The sequence below is a fragment of the Nerophis ophidion genome, linkage group LG10, assembly GCF_033978795.1.
Source record: "Nerophis ophidion isolate RoL-2023_Sa linkage group LG10, RoL_Noph_v1.0, whole genome shotgun sequence".
NCBI lineage: Eukaryota > Metazoa > Chordata > Actinopteri > Syngnathiformes > Syngnathidae > Nerophis > Nerophis ophidion.
In genome coordinates, this window is record NC_084620.1 from 55,068,933 (window position 1) to 55,093,534 (window position 24,602).

A 24,602-nucleotide genomic window follows, 5' to 3' on the forward strand; every position below is an offset into this window, starting at 1 on the left:
CGGTCTATAGAGTTTTGATGGCAGGTACGGCGTGAGAGTCTGTTGAAAGAAAAAACGCTAACATTAGCCAATAAAAAGCGCTAGCATTAGCCACATTGGCTAACATTAGCCACATTGTCATGTATATATATATATATATATATATATATATATATTTATTTATTTAATTTTTTTTTTTTTTTCATCATTTTAATCTCTCGATCAGGAGTGCCCCAAACTGAGGGCCCCAGAATGACAAATCTGTCAGGTTTGTATCTGACAGTTTGGTCATGTTTTAGTTTTTCTACTGTGTTTATCTTGTTTCCTGTCAGCGCTCTTATTTTGTCTTTATTTCTCTACTGTTATCCCTGAGTGTTTTTTCCCCTCAGCTGTAGATGATTGGCCACACCTGGTGTCAATCAGCCAGTGCTATTTAGACCTGCTTGTTCCTCCACTCTGGGCTGGATTATTGTCATTACCTCTTGTCTCTCCTACCGTTTGTACCTGTATCCTATAGCTGTTGGCAGCGTGCTGTCATTTCGTCCAGGTTCTGGTTTCCTGGTATCCTGTTTCCTGTCTCCTAGTTCCTGGCTTGTGTTCTTTTCGTTAATTTTGAAGATTACTCCATGTTTTCCCCGCACAATGCCTGCCGCCTTCTCTGCATCTTGGGGTTCGTCACCAACCCAACCTGACAGAATCAAGAGATGCGGGAGCCATTTTGGTAATTTTAACCCTCAAAACCAGTATTTTTTTTTTAAAGAACTACAAAATGCCATGCTATTGTTAGCATGCATCAAGGTGTATGTCTTAAAAAAAAAAGAGCTAGCATGCTAACATTAACATGCTAACAGGTGTCATTTGTCAAGTAACAAAATATTTGACTCTGAGTAATACGTGTAAAATTAGCAACAACAAAAAAAGCTAGCATGCTAATATTTAAACTACAGTGCCGTGGACGGTTAAAAATGTTGCCACTTGATAATAATTTTACATTTTAAAGGAAAAAACTGCCGAAATGTCAGTTTTGTGTTGTTAGTTTCATTGCAACATGTTCTTGTTACATGACACTTGTGTTCCACTTTTTGTTACATTATTTATGCATTTGCAAAGAAACGCTGGCAAAAGTCTGCAAAAAATTGAGCCAATGGGAGTCGCTCTATTCCACCGATGCAGCACGATTTTATTACCACAAACGGTCCCCGGGGCCGACATTGGGACACCCCTGTACTAGACCAGCTGCAAGCCATGAAAACATACTTTAAACACACAAAAAAACCCTTTCAAGCTGGTATCAATTATTGATGACCCCCGCACCCTTTAAAGTCTACTAAATCTTTCATATCGCAGGAGAAAGGTTGGCCTTTCTTTGGAGGCGGGGCTTGATGGAAGTTGTATGATGTCATGAAATGATCCATAAATAATAAATGGGTGAACGCTCGCTATCGTCCCACTGGAACAAATCTTTGTAGTCGGTCACGAAACATGCTAGGGCAGGGGTAGGGAACCTATGGCTCTAGAGCCAAATGTGGCTCTTTTGATGACTGCATCTGGCTCTCAGTTACATCATAGCTGACATGGCTTAACACCAGACCTGGGCAAATTAGGCCCGGGGGCCACATCCGTTATGCTTTTTAATCAGGCCCACCGGGCATTCCCAAATAATTTTTTTAGTTCTTCAAGATGGAAATTGTAGCTGCCAACATGATGTGCAGTGATGTTTTCTAATGACCGTGAATCTTGAACTATACAAAGTAATTCAATGGTTGAAATCTGCTCTTTTGCATGATATACTAGTTACTATGGTAATATAATTAGTTACTATGCTAACCTAATTTGTTACTATGGCAACTCTGACAAGGCACCAAGCAGTGTGGGTGGTGAGCGTTTCCACAGTGTTTCCAGAGCAGTCAACCTGAAATGCGGGTGTCAGGGACAGATGCGGAAATACATTTTTTACAACAAAGTTCTAAAGCTTAGTGATATATATCAGATATATCAGATTGTAAGTGAGGTTTTTTTCCCCCTCACTTTTCATATTTTGATGTGTTTGTTGCAGCATCGCGTGGACATCGGGGGCGGGTACCTCTGGATTGGCAGACCGGGGTGGTGGTTCCTCTCTTTAAGAAGGGGGACCGGAGGGTGTGTTCCAACTATCGTGGGATCACACTCCTCAGCCTTCCCGGTAAGGTTTATTCAGGTGTACTGGAGAGGAGGCTACGCCGGATAGTCGAACCTCTGATTCAGGAGGAACAGTGTGGTTTTTGTCCTGGTCGTGGAACTGTGGACCAGCTCTATACTCTCGGCAGGGTTCTTGAGGGTGCATGGGAGTTTGCCCAACCAGTCTACATGTGCTTCGTGGACTTGGAGAAGGCATTCGACCGTGTCCCTCCGGAAGTCCTGTGGGGAGTGCTCAGAGAGTATGGGGTACCGGACTGTCTTATTGTGGCAGTCCGCTCCCTGTATGATCAGTGCCAGAGCTTGGTCCGCATTGCCGGCAGTAAGTCGAACACATTTCCAGTGAGGGTTGGACTCCGCCAAGGCTGTCCTTTGTCACCGATTCTGTTCATAACTTTTATGGAGAGAATTTCTAGGCGCAGTCAAGGTGTTGAGGGGTTCCAGTTTGGTGACCGCAGGATTAGGTCTCTGCTTTTTGCAGATGATGTGGTCCTGATGGCTTCATCTGACCGGGATCTTCAGCTCTCACTGGATCGGTTCGCAGCCGAGTGTGAAGCGACCGGAATGAGAATCAGCACCTCCAAGTCCGAGTCCATGGTTCTCGCCCAGAAAAGGGTGGAATGCCATCTCCGGGTTGGGGAGGAGACCCTGCCCCAAGTGGAGGAGTTCAAGTACCTAGGAGTCTTGTTCACGAGTGGGGGAAGAGTGGATCGTGAGATCGACAGGCGGATCGGTGCGGCGTCTTCAGTAATGCGGACGTTGTATCGATCCGTTGTGGGGAAGAAGGAGCTGAGCCGGAAGGCAAAGCTCTCAATTTACCGGTCGATCTACGTTCCCAACCTCACCTTTGGTCATGAGCTTTGGGTCATGACCGAAAGGATAAGATCATGGGTAGAAGCGGCCGAAATGAGTTGCCTCCGCCGTGTGGCGGGGCTCTCCCTTAGAGATAGGGTGAGAAGCTCTGCCATCCGGCAGGAACTCAAAGGAAAGGCGCTGCTCCTCCACATGGAGAGGAGCCAGATGAGGTGGTTCGGGCATCTGGTCAGGATGCCACCCGAACGCCTCCCTAAGGAGGTGTTTAGGGCACGTCCAACCGGTAGGAGGCCACGGGGAAGACCCAGGACACGTTTGGAAGACTATGTCTCCCGGCTGGCCTGGGAACGCCTCGGGATCCCCCGGGAAGAGCTAGACGAAGTGGCTGGGGAGAGGGAAGTCTGGGTTTCCCTGCTTAGGCTGTTGCCCCCGCGACCCGACCTCGGATAAGCGGAAGAAGATGGATGGATGGATGGATGTTGCACTTTTGTTGCTTTTTGCTTGATTGAAAGTTGGTGTTGTCAATATTCAGTGTTTTATCATTCATAGTTAATATTGTAAATCCCACATTTTTTATTTTCATGTACATTCTGAGTGTCTCGTTCAGTGAAAAAAAATTAAAATTCCATTGTGTTTTTTAAGAGAGTCTCTCATAACTTTTTTAGCATTCAATCAGACATTATTGTGAGTTTTTGTATTAGTGTTCCTAAAAATCAGATATACCGGTCCCCAGACACATTTTTTTCTCAAAATTTGGCCCCCGAGTTAAAATAATTGCCCAGGCCTGCCTAACACGATTAGTAATAAATAATTCCGCTGGTAATCAGTGTTAAAAATAATGTAAAACAGTCTCATGCATTTTAATCCATCCATCCGTTTTCTACCGCACCTGTTCAAGAAGTCGCATCAATAGTAAGAAGTATTTTATTTATTATTGGTTAGCTTCAGAATAAAAATGTTATAAAAATAATAAGACTTATTATACCCTAAAAATGTTGGTCTTTCTTTAAAAAATGCATGCATTTAGTTGTATTCAGTGTTTAAAGATATTATATGGCTTTCATGGTAATACACTTTAAGATATTTGGCTTTCATGGCTCTCTCGGCCAAAAAGGTTCCCGACCCCTGTGCTAGGGTCATACTATACTATACTGTGTGTGTGTGTTTGTGTTTGTGTGTGTGTGTGCACGAGTGAGTGTTTAACATGCGTGCTTGAAACCCTCCATTGATGTTTAATGGAAGCAGTGTGGAGGCGTGTTGCATGGGACCTCCTGCTGTGCGTGTTCATTGTTCATACCTGTCTGTGCAGTTCTGGGGTCACGCGGCCTTTCCAAGCCCGACTTACAGGGCGAGGGATGGGGTACACCCTCCAGCCCATCCTGGGTTGGATCAGGGGTACAGTATATACAGTATGTAAGGTACAGGCCATAAGTTTGGACACACCTTCTCATTCACAACACACCTGATGGTCAAGCATCACGTTCCACTAATCAGCCCTGATAAGGCACACGTGGGAAGGTGAAACCGTTTCAGGTGACGACCTCTTGAAGCTCATGGAGAGAATGCCAGGAGTGTGCAAAGCGGTAATCAGAGCAAAGGGTGGCTATTTTGAAGAAACTAGAATATAAAAACATGTTGTAGGTAATGTCACCTTTTTTTGTTAAGTACAAACCCCGTTTCCATATGAGTTGGGAAATTGTGTTAGATGTAAATATGAACGGAATACAATGATTTGCAAATCATTTTCAACCCATATTCAGTTGAATATGCTACAAAGACAACATATTTGATGTTCAAACTCATTTTGCGCAAATAATCATTAACTTTAGAATTTGATGCCAGCAACACGTGACAAAGAAGTTGGGAAAGGTGGCAATAGATACTGATTAAGTTGAGGAATGCTCATCAAACACTTATTTGGAACATCCCACTGGTGTGCAGGCTAATTGGGAACAGGTGGGTGCCATGATTGGGTATAAAAGCAGCTTCCCAAAAAATGCTCAGTCTTTCACAAGAAAGGATGGGGCGAGGTACACCCCTTTGTCCACAACTGGGTGAGCAAATAGTCAAACAGTTTAAGAACAACGTTTCTCAAAGTGCAATTGCAAGAAATTTAGGGATTTCAACATCTACGTTCCATAATATCATCAAAAGGTTCAGAGAATCTGGAGAAATCACTCCACATAAGCGGCATGGCCGGAAACCAACATTGAATGACCGTGACCTTCGATCCCTCAGACGGCACTGTATAATAAACCGACATCAATCTCTAAAGGATATCACCACATGGGCTCAGGAACACTTCGGAAAACCACTGTTACTAAATACATTTTGTCGCTACATCTGTAAGTGCAAGTTAAAGCTCTACTATGCAAAGCGAAAGCCATTTATCAACAACATCCAGAAACGCCACCGGCTTTTCTGGGCCCGAGATCATCTAAGAAGGACTGGTGGAAAAGTGTTCTGTGGTCTGACGAGTCCACATTTCAAATCGTTTTTGAAATATTCGACATCGTGTCATCCGGACCAAAGGGGAAGCGAACCATCCAGACTCTTATCGACGCAAAGTTGAAAAGCCAGCATCTGTGATGGTACGGTGGTGCATTAGTGCCCAAGACATGGATAACTTACACATCTGTGAAGGCACCATTAATGCTGAAAGGTACATACAGGTTTTGGAACAACATATGCTGCCATCTTAGCACCGTCTTTTTCATGGACGCCCCTGCTTATTTCAGCAAGACAATGCCAAGCCACATTCAGCACGTGTTACAACAACGTGGCTTCTTAAAAAAAGAGTGCAGGTACTTTCCTGGCCCACCTGCAGTCCAGACCTGTCTCCCATCGAAAATGTGTGGCCCATTATGAAGCGTAAAATACGACAACAAGACCCCGGACTGTTGAACGACTGAAGCTCTACATAAAAAAAGAATGGGAAAGAATTCCACTTTCAAAGCTTCAACAATTAGTTTCCTCAGTTCCCAAACGTTTAATGACTGTTGTTAAAAGAAAAGGTGATGTAACACTGTGGCGAACATGCCCTTTCCCAACTACTTTGGCACGTGCTGCAGCCATGAAATTCTAAGTTAATGATTATTTGCAAAAAAAATAAAAAATCATGAGTTCGAACATCAAATATCTTGTCTTATGCCTCATTTTGTTGTGATGTAACAAGGTTTTCCAAAATAATTCAACTCAAGTTATGTAAAAAAAACGGCCAACATGGCACTGCCATAATTATTATTGAAGTCACAAAGTGCATTATTTTTTTAACATGCCTCAAAACAACAGCTTGGAATTTGGGACATGCTCTCCCTGAGAGAGCATGAGGAGGTTGAGGTGGGTGCGTGGGGGGGGGGGGGGTGGGGGGGGGGTGTATATTGTAGCGTCCCGGAAGAGTTAGTGCTGCAAAAGGTTCTGGGTATTTGCGAATGTGTTTGTCATTCTTGTTTAGTGTGGGTTCACAGTGTGGCGCATATTTGTAACAGTGTTAAAGTTGTTTGTACGGCCACCTTCAGTGTGACCTGTATGGCTGTTGACCAAGTATGTCATCTCACAAGACCCTCGGGTGCTGTGAATGTCAATCAAGTGACCAAAGTGACGTCATAGTGAAGATTGATGACCGCTAGGTTTTAGGTGTATTTTTTTAAATGCCTGGCTGGCTGTGGGCTGACACACCCTCCGCCATGAAGTGTTTCTCCTTCCTATGTGCGTCAGCTGATCTTTTATTAGTTTTAGCTCCTAAACAAGGCAGCCACCTGTGTCTGCAGCGACCTTTTGCCCTTTAACCTCTCCGCTCGTGACGCACAGGTCAAGAGGTCAAGTGGCGTTCTGACAGCCGCACACTTTTGTCTGCCACGAATGAGTGTTGTTGTTTTTTTTCTTCCTAAGTATGCCACGTACTTCACCTGGTTTGACGGACTGCCTGCTCTGGTGGACTGCTGCTGATCCACTTCAGAGTGGTAGACAGAAGCTGGGCCATGATAAATAACACAAGGACATGGACACACTTTTTACTCTAGGGCCTTTGATGTAAAGTCAGCAAAAAATGCTAACATTTCTGTCATTTTGGTTCTCATTTTGGGAATTTTTACCATTTTCCACATTTTTCCATTTTGGCCTATTTTTGCCTTTTTTCTTCCCGGGTCACCTGTTAGTCTTCCTGCGAGTATTTTTTGACATTTTTCTCATTTTGGCTCTTCCTGGGACTTGTAGAATTCATGCCCGGGGAGGGAATTTTTCAAATTTTTCACATTTTGGCCTTTTCTGAGCTTCTTGAGGCACCTGGGGCGGAATTTTGACCATTTTTGTCATTTTTCTACATTTTGGCCTGTTTTTGCCTTTTTTCTTCCCGGCTCACCTGTGAGTCATCCTGGCAGTCATGTTTGACATTTTTCTCATTTTGGCTCATCCTTGGACTTGTGGAACTCACTTTCAGGGAGGGAATTTTTAAATTTTTTTACATTTTGGCCTTCATGCCCTGGGAGGGAATTTTTCACATTTTTCACATTTTGGCCTTTTCTGAGCTTCATGAAGCACCTGAGGCGGAATTTTGACCATTTTTGGCATTTTTCTACATTTTGGCCTGTTTTTGCCTTTTTTCTTCCCGGCTCACCTGTGAGTCATCCTGTGGGGTAATATTTCTAATTTTGGCTCTTCCCGAGACTTGTGGAACTCACTCCCGGGGAGGGAATTTTGAAAATTGTTCACATTTTGTCCTTTTCTGAGCTCCATGTGGCCCCTGTGAATCATTTCCTGGGGCGGAATTTTGACCATTTTTGGCATTTTTCTGCATTATGACTTTTCCTGGGACATGTGGAACTCCCACCCAGGGAGGGAATCTTAACCATTTTTGGCATTTTACACATTTAAGCCAGTGTTTGCCTTTTTCTTCCAGGGTCACCTATAAATTATCTTGGGATGGTAATATTTTAAAATTCTTCCCATTTTGGCTCTTCCCGGGACTTGTGGAACTCACTCCCTGGGAGGGAATTTTGACAATTTTTCACACTTTGGCCTTTTTTTGAGGTCCACGGGGGCCCGAGGAATCATTTCCCAGGGGGGAATTTGGACCATTTTTGGCATTTTCTCCACATTTTGGCCTGTTTTTTACCTTTTTCACATAGCGGCTCTTTAGAAGTCACACCCGGGGAGGGAATTTAGAATTTTTTCTTATTTTGGCCCTTCCTGGGATTTGTGGAGTGTCAGACCCCGGAGGGAATTTGAACCGTTTTCGATATTTTCCACATTTTGGCCTGTTTTTTGCCTTTTTCTTCCCAGCTCCCCTGTGAGTCATCCCGGGGGGTATTTTTGACATTTTTCTTATTTTGGCTCTTTTTGGGACTTGTGGAACACACACCTTGGGAGGGATTTTAACCTTTTTTGGCATTTTTCCACATCTTAGCCTGTTTTAGGCTTGGGCGGGAATGTTGACCTTTTGGCCTGTTTTAGGCCTTCACTTTTTTGACCTTTTTTTTTTTTACATGTTGGCCTTTTCTGGGCACCATGGGGCCCCTGCGAATCATTCCCTGGGTGGGAATTTCGACCATTTATGGCAATTTTCCACATTTTGGCCTCCTTTTGCCTTTTTCTTCCTGGGTCGCTTGTAAATCATCCTGGGGGATTTTTTTTACCTTTTTCACAGCACCCCGCAGCACGAATTTTGATAATAATAACAATAACGATAACAGATTAGATTTATACAGCATTTTTCTCGACACCCCAAGTGCTTATCAGATAGAATTGAGAACCCATCATTCATTCAGTCCACATTCCCACGTTGATGGTGGTAAGCTACATTTGTAACCACAGACCACAACATATAGATAGATAGATAGATAGATAGTACTTTATTTATTCCTTCAGGAGAGTTCCTTCAGGAAAATTAAAATTCCAGCAGCAGTGTACAGAGTTGAGATCAATTTAAAAAAAAGTAAAAAGTAAATAATGGGGGTTTAAAAGGAAACAAAATAGAGAAATATTACAAAAAGAATAAAAACAATGGGAATAACAATATAACAGTAAAATAAGAATATAACAAGACAAAGTAGGCAGTAGTGACCATGTTATGAAAACGTATTGCATATTATTGTCGGGAATAAGCAACAGTAATAATGTAAACATAAAGATGCAATGAGAATGTGACTGTACTAACTCATGCTCACTTCATCATCCTTCTGCCCTATTCACCACTGCACCAATAATCTTATTAGCCTAGCTCGTATTAGTTATTCAAGCACTCAGTCGTTAATATTTATTGTTTACATTGAACAAAGAGAACAAGGGACGGTGTGGCGCATTGGGAGAGTGACCGCGTGCAACCCAAGAGTTCCTGGTTCAATCCCCGCCTAGTACCAACCTCGTCACGTCCGTTGTGTCCTGAGCAAGACACCTCACCCTTGCTCCTGATGGGTGCTGGTTAGCGCCTTGCATGGCAGCTCCCTCCATCAGTGTGTGAATGGGTAAATGTGGAAGTAGTGTCAAAGCGCTTTGAGTATCTTGAAGGTAGAAAAGCGCTATACAAGTACAACCCATTTATAACACCATCTTCCATTCTCATTCTGAGAAAAAGCTGACATTTTGATACTAATAACAAAGCTCCGGACAATGGGAGACCGGGCTTTCTGCTCTGCCGCCCCCAGTTTGTGGAACGCTCTCCCTGACCACCTGAGGGCACCACAGACTGTGGATGCTTTTAAAAAAGGCTTAAAAACCCTTCTTTTTTTTTTTTCTAAAAAAAACCCCTTTTTTTAGATATACATGTGTTAGTTCTAGCTATTAGGTGGTTGTAGTTTTTATTTTTATCTTTTTTAATGCACTGTAGCACTTTGAGGTTGTTTGCTCAATGTAAAGTGCTTTTACAAATAAAATATATTATTATGATTGATAATAATGATAATGATAATAATAATAATAATAATAATAATAATACAATTTCTCCATTCAAACAAAAAGTTGACACTAAGGTTTGATCCATATTGTCTGTTTGTGGCATTTCTTCATTAAAAAAAAAAAAAGAAAAATATCAAAATAGCCCCCGCATACTTTAACTTTTTTAAAATTTGATCACCCTTAAGTTATTACTCTTATATTTTCAACTTTTTTCTCATTAAATCACGCCTTTTGGCTCGTTTTTTTCTACATTTTCACAGTTTTTCCGGACAATTTGTTTGCACGCCGCACCTTGGACACGCTGCCACAAAGGGTCTTTCTAGACGCAAATGACTGACGGTCACGTAAGACGATTCTGGGATGTGATGAAGCGAGAGCTGTGATGGATGGACGGACGGACGAGGGGGAGAGGGGGGAGGGGCTGCTCTCAGCTTTCTAACATGAGAACATGAAAGCACGCCATCCATGAGTGGCTTTTCATGTCCTATATAGCGTGTGTGTGTGTGTGTGTGTGCGTGTGTGTGTGCGTGTGTGTGTGTGTGTGTGTGGTATTTATGAGGTCCACCATGATGGAAGAATGTGAATGTTGACCTCCTGAGGGAAGGCAGGTCCATATAAACACTTAGTCAGCTTTCCATGCGTCTGTCTGGAAGGAAGTGGAATAGCCCTGATGCCCCCAGCCCCCATCAGTGCCCATTGTGCCTGTTAACATCTTACATGGACAATCCATTTTTGAATGGCAAAAATGTGGAAAACTGCCGAAAATGGTTAAAATTCCCTCCCTGGGTGTGAGTTCCACAAGTCCCAGGAAGAAGCAAATTGAGAAAAATGTCAAAAATACCCCTAGGGTGACTCACAGGTGACCCAGGAAGAAAAAGGCAAAAACAGGCTAAAATGTTTAAAAATGCAGAAATATGTTAAAATTCACTCCATGGGTGTACGTTCCACAAGTCCCAGGAAGAGCCAAAATGAGAAGAATTTAAAAATATTACCACCTAGGATGACTCACAGGTGACCTGGGGAGAAAAAAGGCAAAAACAGGCTAAAATATGTAAAAATGCCAAAAATGGTTAAAATTCCCTCCCTGGGTGTGAGTTCCACAAGTCCCAGGAAGAGCCAGAATGAGGAAAAAAGTCACAAATGCCCCCAAAATAACTCACAGGTGACCCGGGGGAAAAAAAGAGAGGCAAAAACAGGCTAGAATGTAGAAAAATGCGGAAAATCGTTAAAATTTCCTCCCTGGGTGTGAGTTACACAAGTCCGAGGAAGAGCCAAAATGAGAATAATTTAAAAATAATACCCCCCAGAATGATTCACAGGTGACCCGGGAAGAAAAAGGCAAAACCGGGCTAATATGTGGAAAAATGCCGAAAATTGTTAAAATTCCCTCCCTGGGTGTGAGTTCTACAAGTCCCAGGAAGAGCCAAAATGAGAAAAATGTCCAAAAATACCCCCAGGGTGCCTCACTGGTGACCCGGGAAGAAAAAGGCAAAAACAGGCTAAAATGTGGAAAAATACAGAAAATTGTTAAAATTCCCTCCCTGGGTGTGAGTTCAACAAGTCCCAGGAAGAGCCAAAATGAGAAGAATTTAAAAATATTACCCCCCAGAATGACTCACAGGTGACGCGGGAAGAAAAAGGCAAAAACGGGCTAATATGTGGAAAAATTCCGAAAATTGTTAAAATCGTCAAATGTCCCGGGAAGAGCCCAAATGAGAAGAATTTAAAAATATTACCCCCCAGGATGACTCACAGGTGACCCGAGAAGAAAAAGGCAAAAACAGGCTAAAATGTGGTAAAATGTGTAGTAGAGTTTTAACTTGCACTTGCAGATGTAGCGGCCAACTGTAGTTACTGACAGTGGTTTTCTGAAGTGATCCTGAGCCCATGTGGTGATATCCTTTACACACTGATGTCGGTTTATGATGCAGTACCGCCTGAGGAATCGAATGTCTGTAATATCATCGCTTACATGCAGGGATTTCTCCAGATTCTCTGAACATTTTGATGATATTACGGAGCGTAGATGGTGAAATCCCTAAATTCCTTGCAATAGCTCGTTGAGAAATTTTGTTCTTAAACATTTGTTGACAAAGTGGTTGTTTGTGAACGACTGAGCATTTCATGGAAGCTGCTTTCATACCCAATCATGGCACCCCACCTGTTCCCAATTAGCCTGTTCACCGGCGCTAACCCACAGGGAATAAGCGGTAGAAAATGGATGGATAGACCTGTGGGATTGTCACGCCCATGGGATCATGTTTTGTTTTGGTCATGTTCGGTTTTGTTTTTTAAGACATTGTTTCCTGCTTTTGCACTTCCTTGTTTGCTTTGTTTCCATGCCAACCCATTAGTTTTCACTTGTCCCCATGTAATGTACCTTTTTTTCAAACACCACAGTACTATTTAAGCCACAGTTAGCAGGTAGTCAGCCTGGCAACATCACCTCCTTCTCACGTCTTCCACCTGCTACGCACCTTGCTATGATTCGTGTCTCGTTCACGTTTCTGTCAAGCATGGACTTGGACTTGGATTGTTTCCTCGATGCAAAGGATGATTGGCACGAGCCAGGCGTGAATGAAGGTACATCTTTATTTATATTCTAACAAAACTAAAAAAAGGCAAACAAAGGGCGCTCACAAGAGGTACGAATACTAGGCTACAAAATACAAACATGAAACAAAAACACTTGCACGGTGGCATGAAAAAACAAAACTCGCACTAAAGCATAAATACACAACTTACGTGGCGTGGACAAAAACGAACAGCATAGTAAGGCATGAAGCAGATGAATACGAGATGTGTAGGTTTGTCGGTAGGTAAAGTTGCCAGGCTGACTACCGGGCAACTGTGGCTTAAATACTTGCAGTGATAATTAACCAGCAGGTATGCGAACTGAAGACCCGGGGCGTGACTTGGAGACAAGGTGGAAACTAATGAGTCACCATGGAAACAAAAATAAACCAACAAGTGCAAAACAGGAAGCTAGTGTCCAAAAAACAAAACATAACATGACCAAAACAAAACATGATTTCCTGGGCGTGACAGTTTCCATGTCAAGTAAGTTTTTGTTTGTTTCCTTAGTCAGTTTTTGTACCACCATTGTGCGCGCCTTTTGTTTGTTTGTTTTTAGTTAGTGTTAAAATAAAGAAATGTCTTTACCTTCACGCCGTTTCCGCTCCATTCGCTTTGCACTTCGGGAAAACTATCCTCGTCCAAGTCCTAGTTTGACAGGGATGTTCCAAATAAGTGTTTGATGAGCACGCCTCAACTTCCTCGGTCTTTTTTGTCACTTGTGCCAGCTTTTTTGAACCACGTTGCAGCCGTCAAATTCCAAAGAAGCTAATATTTTCCAAAAATAACAAAATTTTACTAGTTTGAATGTTAAATATCTTGTCTTTGCCGTCTAAGTTGAAAAGGATTTGCAAATCTTTGTATTCGCATTTACACAACGTGACAACTTTGCTGTTTTTTGGGGTTTTGTAAACATACTTTGATGTGAAGACCTTTGTTGGAGGGGAGAAGGATGATCTTTTAGCTGCTTTACTTGGTCAGCGTTCCGTGGTCTGCCTGGAAGGAAGTGGTATAGCCCAGACGCCCGGCCCCCCCCTCCCCCTTGCCCCCCACCAGTGCCCATTGTGCCTGTTTACCAGGTTACAGTATGCTTTGATGGAATTATAGGCCTACTGAAATGAGGTTTTCTTATTTAAACGGGGATAGCAGGTCCATTCTATGTGTTATACTTGATCATTTCGCCATATTGCCATATTTTTGCTGAAAGGATTTAGTAGAGAACATCCACGATGAAGTTCGCAACTTTTGGTCGCTAATAAAACAGCCTTGCTTGTACCAGAAGTCGCAGACGATGTGCGCGTAGAGCTCCTCACATTGTTTATAATCATGGCCACCAGCAGCTAGAGCGATCCAGACCGAGAAAGCGACAATTTCCCCATTAATTTGAGCGAAGATGAAAGATTTGTGGATGAGGAAAGTTAGAGTGAAACACTAGAAAAGAAAAAAAAGGCGATGGCAGTGGCAGCGATTCAGATTTTATTAGACACATTTATTGGGATAATTCTGGAAAATCCTTTATCTGCTTATTGTGTTACTAGTGTTATAGTGAGATTATAAAGTCATACCTGAAAGTCAGAGGGGTGTGGTGACCGCCAGTGTCTCTGACGGAAGCCATGGAGGAGCCAAGAAAGTCGCAGCTGCCTCTGACAGCTGCAGGAGGACCTTGCAGTATGAGCCGACTTATTACCACAATTTTCTCACCGGAACCTACCGGTTGACATGTGGTAGAGAAACATGTTCGCTTGACCGCTCTGTTCCATATTAACGCTTCACAACAAACAAAGAAATACCGGCTATGTGTGTTGCTAAAGACAGCTTTCCACCAACAGCATTCTTCTTTGACGTCTCCATTATTCATTGAACAAATTGAAAAAGATTCAGCAACTCAGATGTCCAGAATACTGTGGAATTATGCGATTAAATCGGACGACTTTTATCGTGGTGCTGGGATAAAATGTGCGCTCCAACCAATGACGTCACAAGCAGGCGTTAACATTCCGCGACTTTTTCAACAGGAAACTTCGCGGGAAATTTAAAATTGCAATTTAGTAAACTAAAAAGGCCGTATTGGCATGTGTTGCAATGTTAATATTTCATCATTGATATATAAACTATCAGACTGCGTGGTCGCTAGTAGTGGCTTTCAGTAGGCCTTTAAAGACTTTGACTCGGTTCTTGCAGGCCCGGAAGCGGGCAGATGAAAGATTAGGAGCGTTGAAGCCGCAGACAGTGAAATAGGGACGCCTCGTTCGGGACTTTTCTCACCCCCCAGGTGCTAATGATTGACACGCTGAGACGGTGCAAAGGTCGCGTGGAGCCCGCACACGCGTGACGAGCCCCGCGTGGTAAACACACAGATAGAAGCGCGTGGAATGTTCTCGTCGGAGGAGGAATGCGTTGTTGCCCCGGAATGGCCGCGCTGTCGCAGACCCCTTTTGTGGCGCCCTGAGTTATGTCAGAATGTCCCCCTTCTTTGTCTCTCCGGGTTCTCCCTTCTCCTCGTCGCCTTCGCCTTCCTCGCGCTGCGCCACAATGGCGGGACCCTGCCACCTCTTTGCAGCCACCAGGAAATTAATAGCGCTCCTCCCATCACACTTTTTTGGGGCCGGCCAATGACGGGGGGGCGCCAACACGCACACATCGATGACACTTTCCTTGCTTCCCGGCAGCGGCGGTAACCATGGAGATGGCAGCCCATAAAAGAGGATCTTCAATTTTAAAGGACCCCCAGGACCCCGGTTGCCAATGACGACGGGACGCGTCGCAAGTTTAGAACGCCCAAAACTAACCTCATTATTAAAATAGTCTTACCTCGAATGATACGGTCGTTGGTTTATAATCATCCCAAAGTCCTGCTTTGTAATGTTCAGACTGACTGCTGGTCCTCAAACGCATCGCTTGATTTGGTACCCTTTGATAGTTTGGCACCGAAACAAAAAAAAAAGTGGTACAGAAAGAATGTGATACGATACATGATACAGATATCGGAACCCTTCAAATTGTTGGTGATTCAACAGTAAGGTAACAGAAAGTGTCTATTTTGGCACCTTTCAATATCTACACAAAAGGGTCCTGAAAAGTGGTACAAAACAGGATGTGACACGATACATGACAAAGATAACGATACTGACATTGGTACCCTTCAAATTGTCGATGATTTAACAGTAGGGTACCAGAAAGTGTCTAATTTGGCACCCTTCAATATCTTCACAAAAAATTGCTGAAAAGTGATTCAAAACAGAATGTGGCACGATACATGACACAGATGATGATACTGACATTGGTTTCCTTCAAATTGTTGGTGATTCAACAGTAGGGTACCAGAAAGTGTCTATTTTGGTACCCTTCAATATTTTCACAAAAGGGTGCTGAAAAGTGGTACAAAACAGAATGTGGCATGATACATGACACGGATAACGATACCGACATTGGTACCCTTCAAAATGTTGGTAATTTAACAGTAGGGTACCAGAAAGTGTCTAATTTGGCACCCTTCAATATCTTCACAAATGGGTGCTGAAAAGTGGTACAAAGCAGAATGTGACACGATACATGACACAGATCAGGATGATACCGACATTGGTATCCTTCAAATTGTTGGTGATTTAACAGCAGGGTACCAGAAAGTGTCTAATTTGGCACCCTTCAATATCTTCACAAAAGGGTGCTGAAAAGTGATACAAAACAGAATGTGACACGTTACATGACACAGATGATGATGATACTGACATTGGTACCCTTAACATTGTTGGTGATTCAACAGTAGGGTACCAGAAAGTGTCTATTTTGGTATCCTTCAATATCTTCACAAAAGGGTGCTGAAAAGTGATTCAAAACAGAATGTGGCACGATACATGACACAGATGATGATATCGACATTGGTTTCCTTCAAATTGTTGGTGATTCAACAGTAGGGTACCGGAAAGTGTCGATTTTAGTCCCCTTTAATATCTTCACAAAAGAGTGCTGAAAAGTGCTACCAAACAGAATGTGACACGATACATGACACAGATGACGATACCGACATTGATACCCTTCAAATTGTTGGTGATTCAACAGTAGGGTACCAGAAAGTGTCTATTTTGGTCCACTTCAATATCTTCACAAAAGGGTGCTGAAAAGTGTAACAAAACAGAATGTGACACGATCCATGACACAGATGACGATACCGACATTTATACCCTTCAATATCTTCACAAAAGGGTGCTGAAAAGTGTAACAAAACAGAATGTGACACGATCCATGACACAGATGACGATATGATACCGACATTTGTACCCTTCAAATTGTTGGTGATTCAACAGTAGGGTTCCAGAAAGTGTCTAATTTGGCACCCTTCAATATCTTCACAAAAAAGTGCTGGAAAGTGATTCAAAACAGAATGTGGCACGATACATGACACAGATGATGATACCGACATTGGTACCCTTCAAATTATTGGTGATTTAACAGCAGGGTACCAGAAAGTGTCTAATTTGGCACCCTTCAATATCTTCAGAAAAGGGTGCTGAAAAGTGATTCAAAACAGAATTTGGCACGATACATGACACAGATGATGATAATACCGACATTGGTTTGATTCAAACTGTTGGTGATTCAACAGTAGGGTACCAGAAAGTGTCTATTTTGGTACCCTTCACTGTTTTTGACTAAAGTTTGTCTGTTTTCGTCCCCTTCAATATCGTCACAAAAGGGTGCTGAAAAGTGGTACAAAACAGAATGTGGCATGATACATGACACGGATAACGATACTGACATTGGTACCCTTCAAAATGTTGGTGATTTAACAGTAGGGTACCAGAAAGTGTCTAATTTTGTACCCTTCAATATCTTCACAAAAGGGTGCTGAAAAGTGGTGCAAAACAGAATGTGACACGATACATGACACAGACGAGGATAATACCGACATTGGTACCCTTCAAACTGTTGGTGATTTAACATTTGGGTACCAGAAAGTGTCTATTTTTGTCCCCTTTAATATCTTCACAAAAGGGTGCTGAAAAGTGTAACAAAACTGAATGTGACACGATCCATGACACAGATGACGATACCGACATTTGTACCCTTCAAATTGTTGGCTATTCAACAGTAGGGTTCCAGAAAGTGTCTATTTTGGTATCCTTCAATGTTTTCACAAATGGGTGTCTATGTTGGTACCCTTCAATATCATCCCAAAAGGGTGCTGAAAAGTGGTACAAAACAGAATGTGGCACGATACATGACACAGATAACGATACCGACATTGGTACCCTTCAAAATGTTGGTGATTTAACAGTAGTGTACCAGAAAGTGTCTAATTTGGCACCCTTCAATATCTTCACAAAAGTGTGCTGAAAAGTGGTACAAAACAGATTGTGGCATGATACATGACACAGATGATGTTGATGATACTGACATTGGTTTCCTTCAAATTGTTGGTGATTTAACAGTAGGGTACCAGAAAGTGTCTAATTTTGTACCCTTCAATATCTTCACAAAAGGGTGCTGAAAAGTGGTACAAAACAGAATGTGACACGATACATGACACAGATGATGATGATACCGACATTGGTACCCTTCAAATTTTTGGTGATTCAACAGTAGGGTACCAGAAAGTGTCTATTTTGGTATCCTTCAATATCTGCACAAAACGGTGCCTATTTAGGTACCCTTCAATATCTTCACAAAAGGATGCTGAAAAGTGGTACAAATGAGAATGTGACACGATACATGACACAGATGATGATGATACCAACATTGGTACCCTTCAAATTGTGGGTGATTCAACAGTAGGGTACCAGAAAGTGTCTATTTTGGTACCCCTCTATATCTTCACAAAAGGGTGCTGAAAAGTGGTACAGAACAGAATGTGACACGATACATGACACAGATGATGATGATACCGACATTGGTACCCTTCAAATTGTTGGTGATTCAACAGTAGGGTACCAGAAAGTGTCTATTTTGGTACCCGTCAATATCTTCACAAAAGGGTGCTGAAAAGTGGTGCAGAACAGAATGTGACACGATACATGGCACAGATGATGATGATACCGACATTGGTACCCTTCAAATTGTTGGTGATTCAACAGTAGGGTACCAGAAAGTGTCTATGTTGGTACCCTTTAGTAGCTTCACAAAAGGGTGCTTATTTAGGTACTTTTCAATTTCTTCAAAAGTGGGTGAGGAAAAGTGGTACAAAACCGAATGTGACACGATACCTGACACCGATGATGATAATATTGTCAAAAAGTCATCCAAAAGTGATGCAACATTGCCACGTTTAGAGCATGAAAGCCAATCTCAATATCCAAAAACGACTCTCATTGACCGCCAAACCTTTTTAATTGATGCTTTTATTGTGAAATGTCTCCACAGGTGATTTACCGGACTCTGCCCAAGTGGGAGTCCTTGGACCCCTTCGGCCCGGAGGGCCAGCAGCAGCTGCGGGTGACCAACGTCAGGATCCGCCTCCTCCAGCGCCAGCCGTGCCCCTGCCAGGCCAAAGAGCCCGCCCCCTCGGGCGGGGAAGCCCCGCCCACCCGACACTTCGCCATCTACGACTTGATCGTGAAGGGCAGCTGCTTCTGCAACGGCCACGCCGAGCACTGCGTCCCCGCCGCGGGGTACCGACCCGTCCGGGACCGCACCAACCACGTGGTAAGACGCCTGTTGCCATGGCAACGATCTTACCATCATTTCATTTGTAGTACTCACTACTGCCTCAAACATGGGATTGTTCGAGTAAATACTTGGCGCCAGGAATATAAAAACACAGTCTTTAAAGGCCTACTGAAAGCCACTACTAGCGACCACGCAGTCTGATAGTTTATATATCAATGATGAAATATTAACATTGCAACACATGCCAATACGGCCTTTTTAGTTTACTAAATTGCAATTTTAAATTTCGTGCAAAGTATCCTGTTGAAAACGTCGGTATGACTATAAGTAATCTGCTTTAATCGCATAATTCCACAGTATTCTGGACATCTGTGTTGCTGAATCTTTTGCAATTTGTTCATTGAATAATGGAGACGTCAAAGAAGAAAGCTGTAAGTGGGAAGCGGTGTCTTGCGGCCACCTTTAGCCACACAAACACAGCCGGTGTGTCATTGTTTGAATTCAATCAATCAATCAATCAATCAATGTTTATTTATATAGCCCCAAATCACAAATGTCTCAAAGGACTGTGCAAACCACTACGACTACGACATCCTCGGAAGAACCCACATAAGGGCAAGGAAAACTCACACCCAGTGGGACGCCAGTGACAATGATGACTATGAGAAACCTTGGAGAGGACCTCAAATGTGGGCAACCCCCTCGCCCCCTTCTTGGGGACCGAAAGCAATGGATGTCGAGCGGGTCTAATATGATACTGTGAAAGTTCAATCCATAGTGGCTCCAACACAGCCGCGAGAGTTCAGTTCAAAGCGGATCCAAGGCAGCAGGGAGAGTCCCGTCCACAGGAAACCATCCCAAGCGTAGTCGGATCAGCATCGTAGAGATGTCCCCAACCGATATACAGGCGAACGGTCCATCCTGGGTCCCGACTCTGGACAGCCAGTACTTCATCCATGGTCATCGGACCGGACCCCCTCCACAAGGGAGGGAGAGACAGAGGAGAAAAAGAAAAGAAGCGGCAGATCAACTGGTCTAAAATGGAGGTCCGTTTAAAGGCTAGAGTATACAAATTAGTTTTAAGGTGAGACTTAAATTCCCGAAAGATGACGGTGAAGCTTTACTATGGAACAAAGCGGTCAAGCGAACACGGTTGGATTGGACCACACACACAAAGTACAGTGTATTATGCAGCGATCATTTCGAAAGATCGTGTTTCTAACCCTTGCGAAGGGCAGAGATGGGCATCGCCACCACCCGTCGACTGGTGCTGAAGAAAGGTGCGGGGCCGACCTTCAGGTTGTACAGGTACGACCATATAATCTCACTAAAACACTAGTAACACAATAAGCAGATAAGGGATTTTCCAGAATTATCCTAGTAAATGTGTCTAATAACATCTGAATGGCTCCCACAGCCCTCGTCTTTTTTGTTTTGTTTTTCTAGTCCTTCACTCTCACTTTCCTCATCCACAAATCTTTCATCCTCGCTCAAATTAATGGGGGAATTGTCGCTTTCTCAGTCCGAATCGCTCTAGCAGCTGGTGGCCATGATTGTAAACAATGTTCAGATGTGAGGAGCTCCACAACCCGTGACGTCACGCCCACATCGTCTGCCACTTCCGGTACAGGCAAGGCTTTTTGATTAGCGACCAAAAGTTGCGAACTTTACCGTCGATGTTCTCTACTAAATCCTTTCAGCAGAAATATGGCAATATGGCGAAATGATCAAGTATGACACATAGAATGGACCTGCTATCCCCGTTTAAATAAGAAAATCTTATTTCAGTTGGTCTTTAATGATTGGGGGGGGGCTGGGTCAGTCACCTTTCTTTCATCTCTCAGCCCCGCCCACTCAGATAAGCAGCTTCCTGCTGGCAGCAAGATGTTAGATATTGATGCATGGCGTGCTAATGGCGGCGTTGATGAAGGTGTTAATGGACACACACACACACTCACACGCGTACACTCTCACACATGCACACACTCACGCACACGCACACACTTACTCTCACACGTGCACACACACTCTCACACACGCACGCACACACACACACACACACACACACTCTCACACACACACACGCATTCACTCACACACACGCACACACTCTCACACACACACACACACGCACACCCACACACGCATTCTCACACACACACACACACACACTCTCACACGCACACACACACACACACACACACACACACACCCACACAAATGCACGTCCACAATCAACGACGGGAAGCGAACGCTTTTTTTTTTTTTTTTTCAATTTTCGTCTTTTTACCGCCGCCAATGTTTACTTTGCCACTTGTTTGTTTTTGTTCTTATTTGGCACGACTTCTTAAACACTTAGTGCAGGGCTGGGCTGCACGTCAAAGAAAAAAAAAAATATTTTGCTGAAAGCCGAGATGAAGTGAAAAGCGCTTCTTTGTGTGCCCCCAACCCAAAATGGTAGGAATAAAATATTTTGTCGCAAGTTTAGAACGCCCAAAACTAACCTCAATATCTAAAAAGTCTTACCTAGAATGATACGGTCGTTAGTTTATAATCATCCCATAGTCCTGTTTTGTAATGTTCCTCAAACGCATCGCTTACCCTTCAATAGCTTGGCACCGAAACAAAAAAAAGTGGTACAAAAAGAATGTGATACGATACATGATGTCGATATTTGTACCCTTAAAAATGGTCGGTAACACAACAGTAGGGTTCCCAATAGTGGGTATGTTGGTACCTTTTGAAATGGTGGCACAACAAAAACCAGCCCCTTAAGAGTGCCGAAAAGTTGTACAAAACAGAATGTGACACGATAGATGACACAGATGATGATGATACCGACATTGGTACCCTTCAAATTGTTGGTAATTCAAAAGTCGGGTATCAGAAAGTGTCTATTTTGGTCCCCTTCAATATAATAACTTCACAGAAGGGTGCTGAAAAGTGGTACAAAACAGATTGTGACACGATACATGACACAGATAATGATGGTACCGACATTGGTACCCTTCAAATTTTTGGTAATTCAACAGTAGGGTACCAGAAAGTGTCTATTTTGGTACCCTGCAATATCTTCACAAAAGGGTGCTGAAAAGTGGTACTAAACAGAATGTGACACGATACATGACACGGATCATGATGATACCAACATTGGTACCTTTCAAGTTGTTGGTGATTCAACAGTAGGGTACCAGAAAGTGTCTATTTTGGTCCCCTTCAGTATCTTCACAAAAGGGTGCTAAAAAGTGGTATTAAACAGAATGTGACATGAGACATGACACAGATGATGATACCGATGTTCCCAATTAGCCTGCACACCTGTGGGATGTTCCAAATAAGTGTTTGATGAGCATTCCTCAACTTTATCAGCGTTTATTGCCACCTTTCCCAACTTCTTTGTCGAGTGTTGCTGGCATCAAATTCTAAAGTTTTAATGATAAACATTATTTGCAAAAAAAAAAAGTTTATCAGTTTGAACATCAAATATGTTGTCTTTGTAGCATATTCAACTGAATATGGCTTGAAAAGGATTTGCAAATAATTTTATTCTGTTTATATTTACATCTAACACAATTTCCCAACTAATATGAAAACGGGGTTTGTATCCACTGTACATTCCCACCTCCTACCTCACAGGAAACGCTGGGTTCTTTAACGAGTAAAAACGAAAAATATGAAATGACAAACGTTATAAATTTGCAATAATTAAAGCGATAAGGCGCGGACGTAATGATCGATTATTTTAATGCTGCCGGCGACCTTTTCACGCCAAGAAATTCCAAGCGGCAAAGTGCTTTCGCCAGAATTTCCTTTCGCTAGAAAGCAACATGGGTTTGGGAGGTTTCATCGGCACGGCAACCAGAGTATGAACAACAATAGTAATAATAATAATAATAATGATGATAATAATAATAATAGCGATGTTATTGCTGCTGGCTGCTGTAGAAATTCTGCGGAGGAACAGCGTTGACGGTAAATATTTGTCCGGCCGCCAAGGTTGGAACAGTAAATCTCTGTGGAGTGTCCTGAGAACACCTGGCGAGGGCACACACACACACACACACACACACACACACACACACACACACACACATGCACAGGCAAGCACACAATGTTGTTATGTAACTGCTGGAGTATAAACCCAAACAAGACAGCAAAGTAGCTTCTCTTTGCCCACGTTAAGGTCACGTTCATACGGAGGATGTTTCAAGAGAGGAGGGTGGAGGTCAAAGGTCAGAGTTAGCATTTGCTTTAGCTTTCGCCTTAGCACCAAGCCTGCGGAGGTGGCCGTTATAGGCAGGCTAAATCTCCGGAAATGAACGGAACACAAAGTAATATCCTGTGTAGCGTGCATGCCTCACAAGCGGGATGCTTGGCTTCTTGCAGTGTGTGTGTGCGTGTGTGTGCCATGAAGTCATTACAGTCCAGACTCTTGTGCAACCCCCCACCCCCCCCGCCCCTTCCCTCACCACACACAGTAGCGCCTGCGGTCGAGGGTGATTACATCGTCTGTTAGTTAGCCACAATGCTAACACACATCAGAATGATGTCCCTGAATAGCTACTGCAACGTTGATACACACACACACACACACTTAATTGCTGCTAAAATCCCTGTTTAAGTCAGCTTTTTAGAAAATTGTTTGGAATATGCCACATATATTGTTTTGATATCCAAACATTGAATTAGTTTATTGACTTAGATATAAGACACACGTCTTTTCCGATGACCTTATATGGGAAAACTTCAAACTATTAGTTCCTCCTCAACATACTCGGCTTCAAAAACATAAGGTTGTGAATATTTGTCCAAAGAATTAGTGGTCTCTGTTGTCTTGTTACCGTGATTGGAACACACTCAGGTTTGTTTACGGAAGTAGGAACACGCAGTTGTTGACGGGAGTAGGAAGTGTGATTGCTATGGAAACGGAGATAAATGCAAAGAGGAATTGTTTAAATTGACCAAAATACGGTATATATTGAACATTACATATTTTTATGAAGGTATTTGTTACTACTTTGTATATATATATATATATATATATATATATATATATATATATATATATATATATATATATATGTGTATATATACACTTGCAGTGTGTATATTGTACATATTAGATATTGTTATGAAGGTGTCTGTTGCTATATTTTATATATATATAAATACATATATATATGTATGTGTATATATATATGTGTGGGTGTAGATATATATATATATGTGTGTGTGTGTGTAGATATATATATATATATATATATGTGTGTGTGTGTGTATGTATATATATATGTATATATATATATATGTATATATATATATATATATACATATATATATATATGTATATATATATATATATACATATATATATATATATGTATATATATATATATATACATATATATATATATGTATATATATATATGTATATATACACTTGCAGTGTGTATATTGTACATATTAGATATTGTTATGAAGGTGTCTGTTTCTATATTTTATATATATATATAAATACATATTTATATGTATATGTGTATATATATATGTGTGTGTGTAGATATATA

At 42.4% G+C, this 24,602-nt stretch overlaps 1 protein-coding gene across 3 annotated transcripts in view; it reads left to right on the forward strand.

Annotated features, from left to right (window-relative positions):
• ntn4 (netrin 4) overlaps window positions 1–24,602 on the forward strand; it is a 72,415-nt gene that overhangs the window by 17,393 nt on the left and 30,420 nt on the right. For all 3 annotated transcript variants that reach the window (XM_061914154.1, XM_061914153.1, XM_061914155.1), the window contains one exon: window positions 18,790–19,071. In XM_061914154.1, coding sequence (XP_061770138.1) covers window positions 18,790–19,071 — 282 coding nt within the window. The remainder of the gene's footprint in view (window positions 1–18,789; window positions 19,072–24,602) is intronic.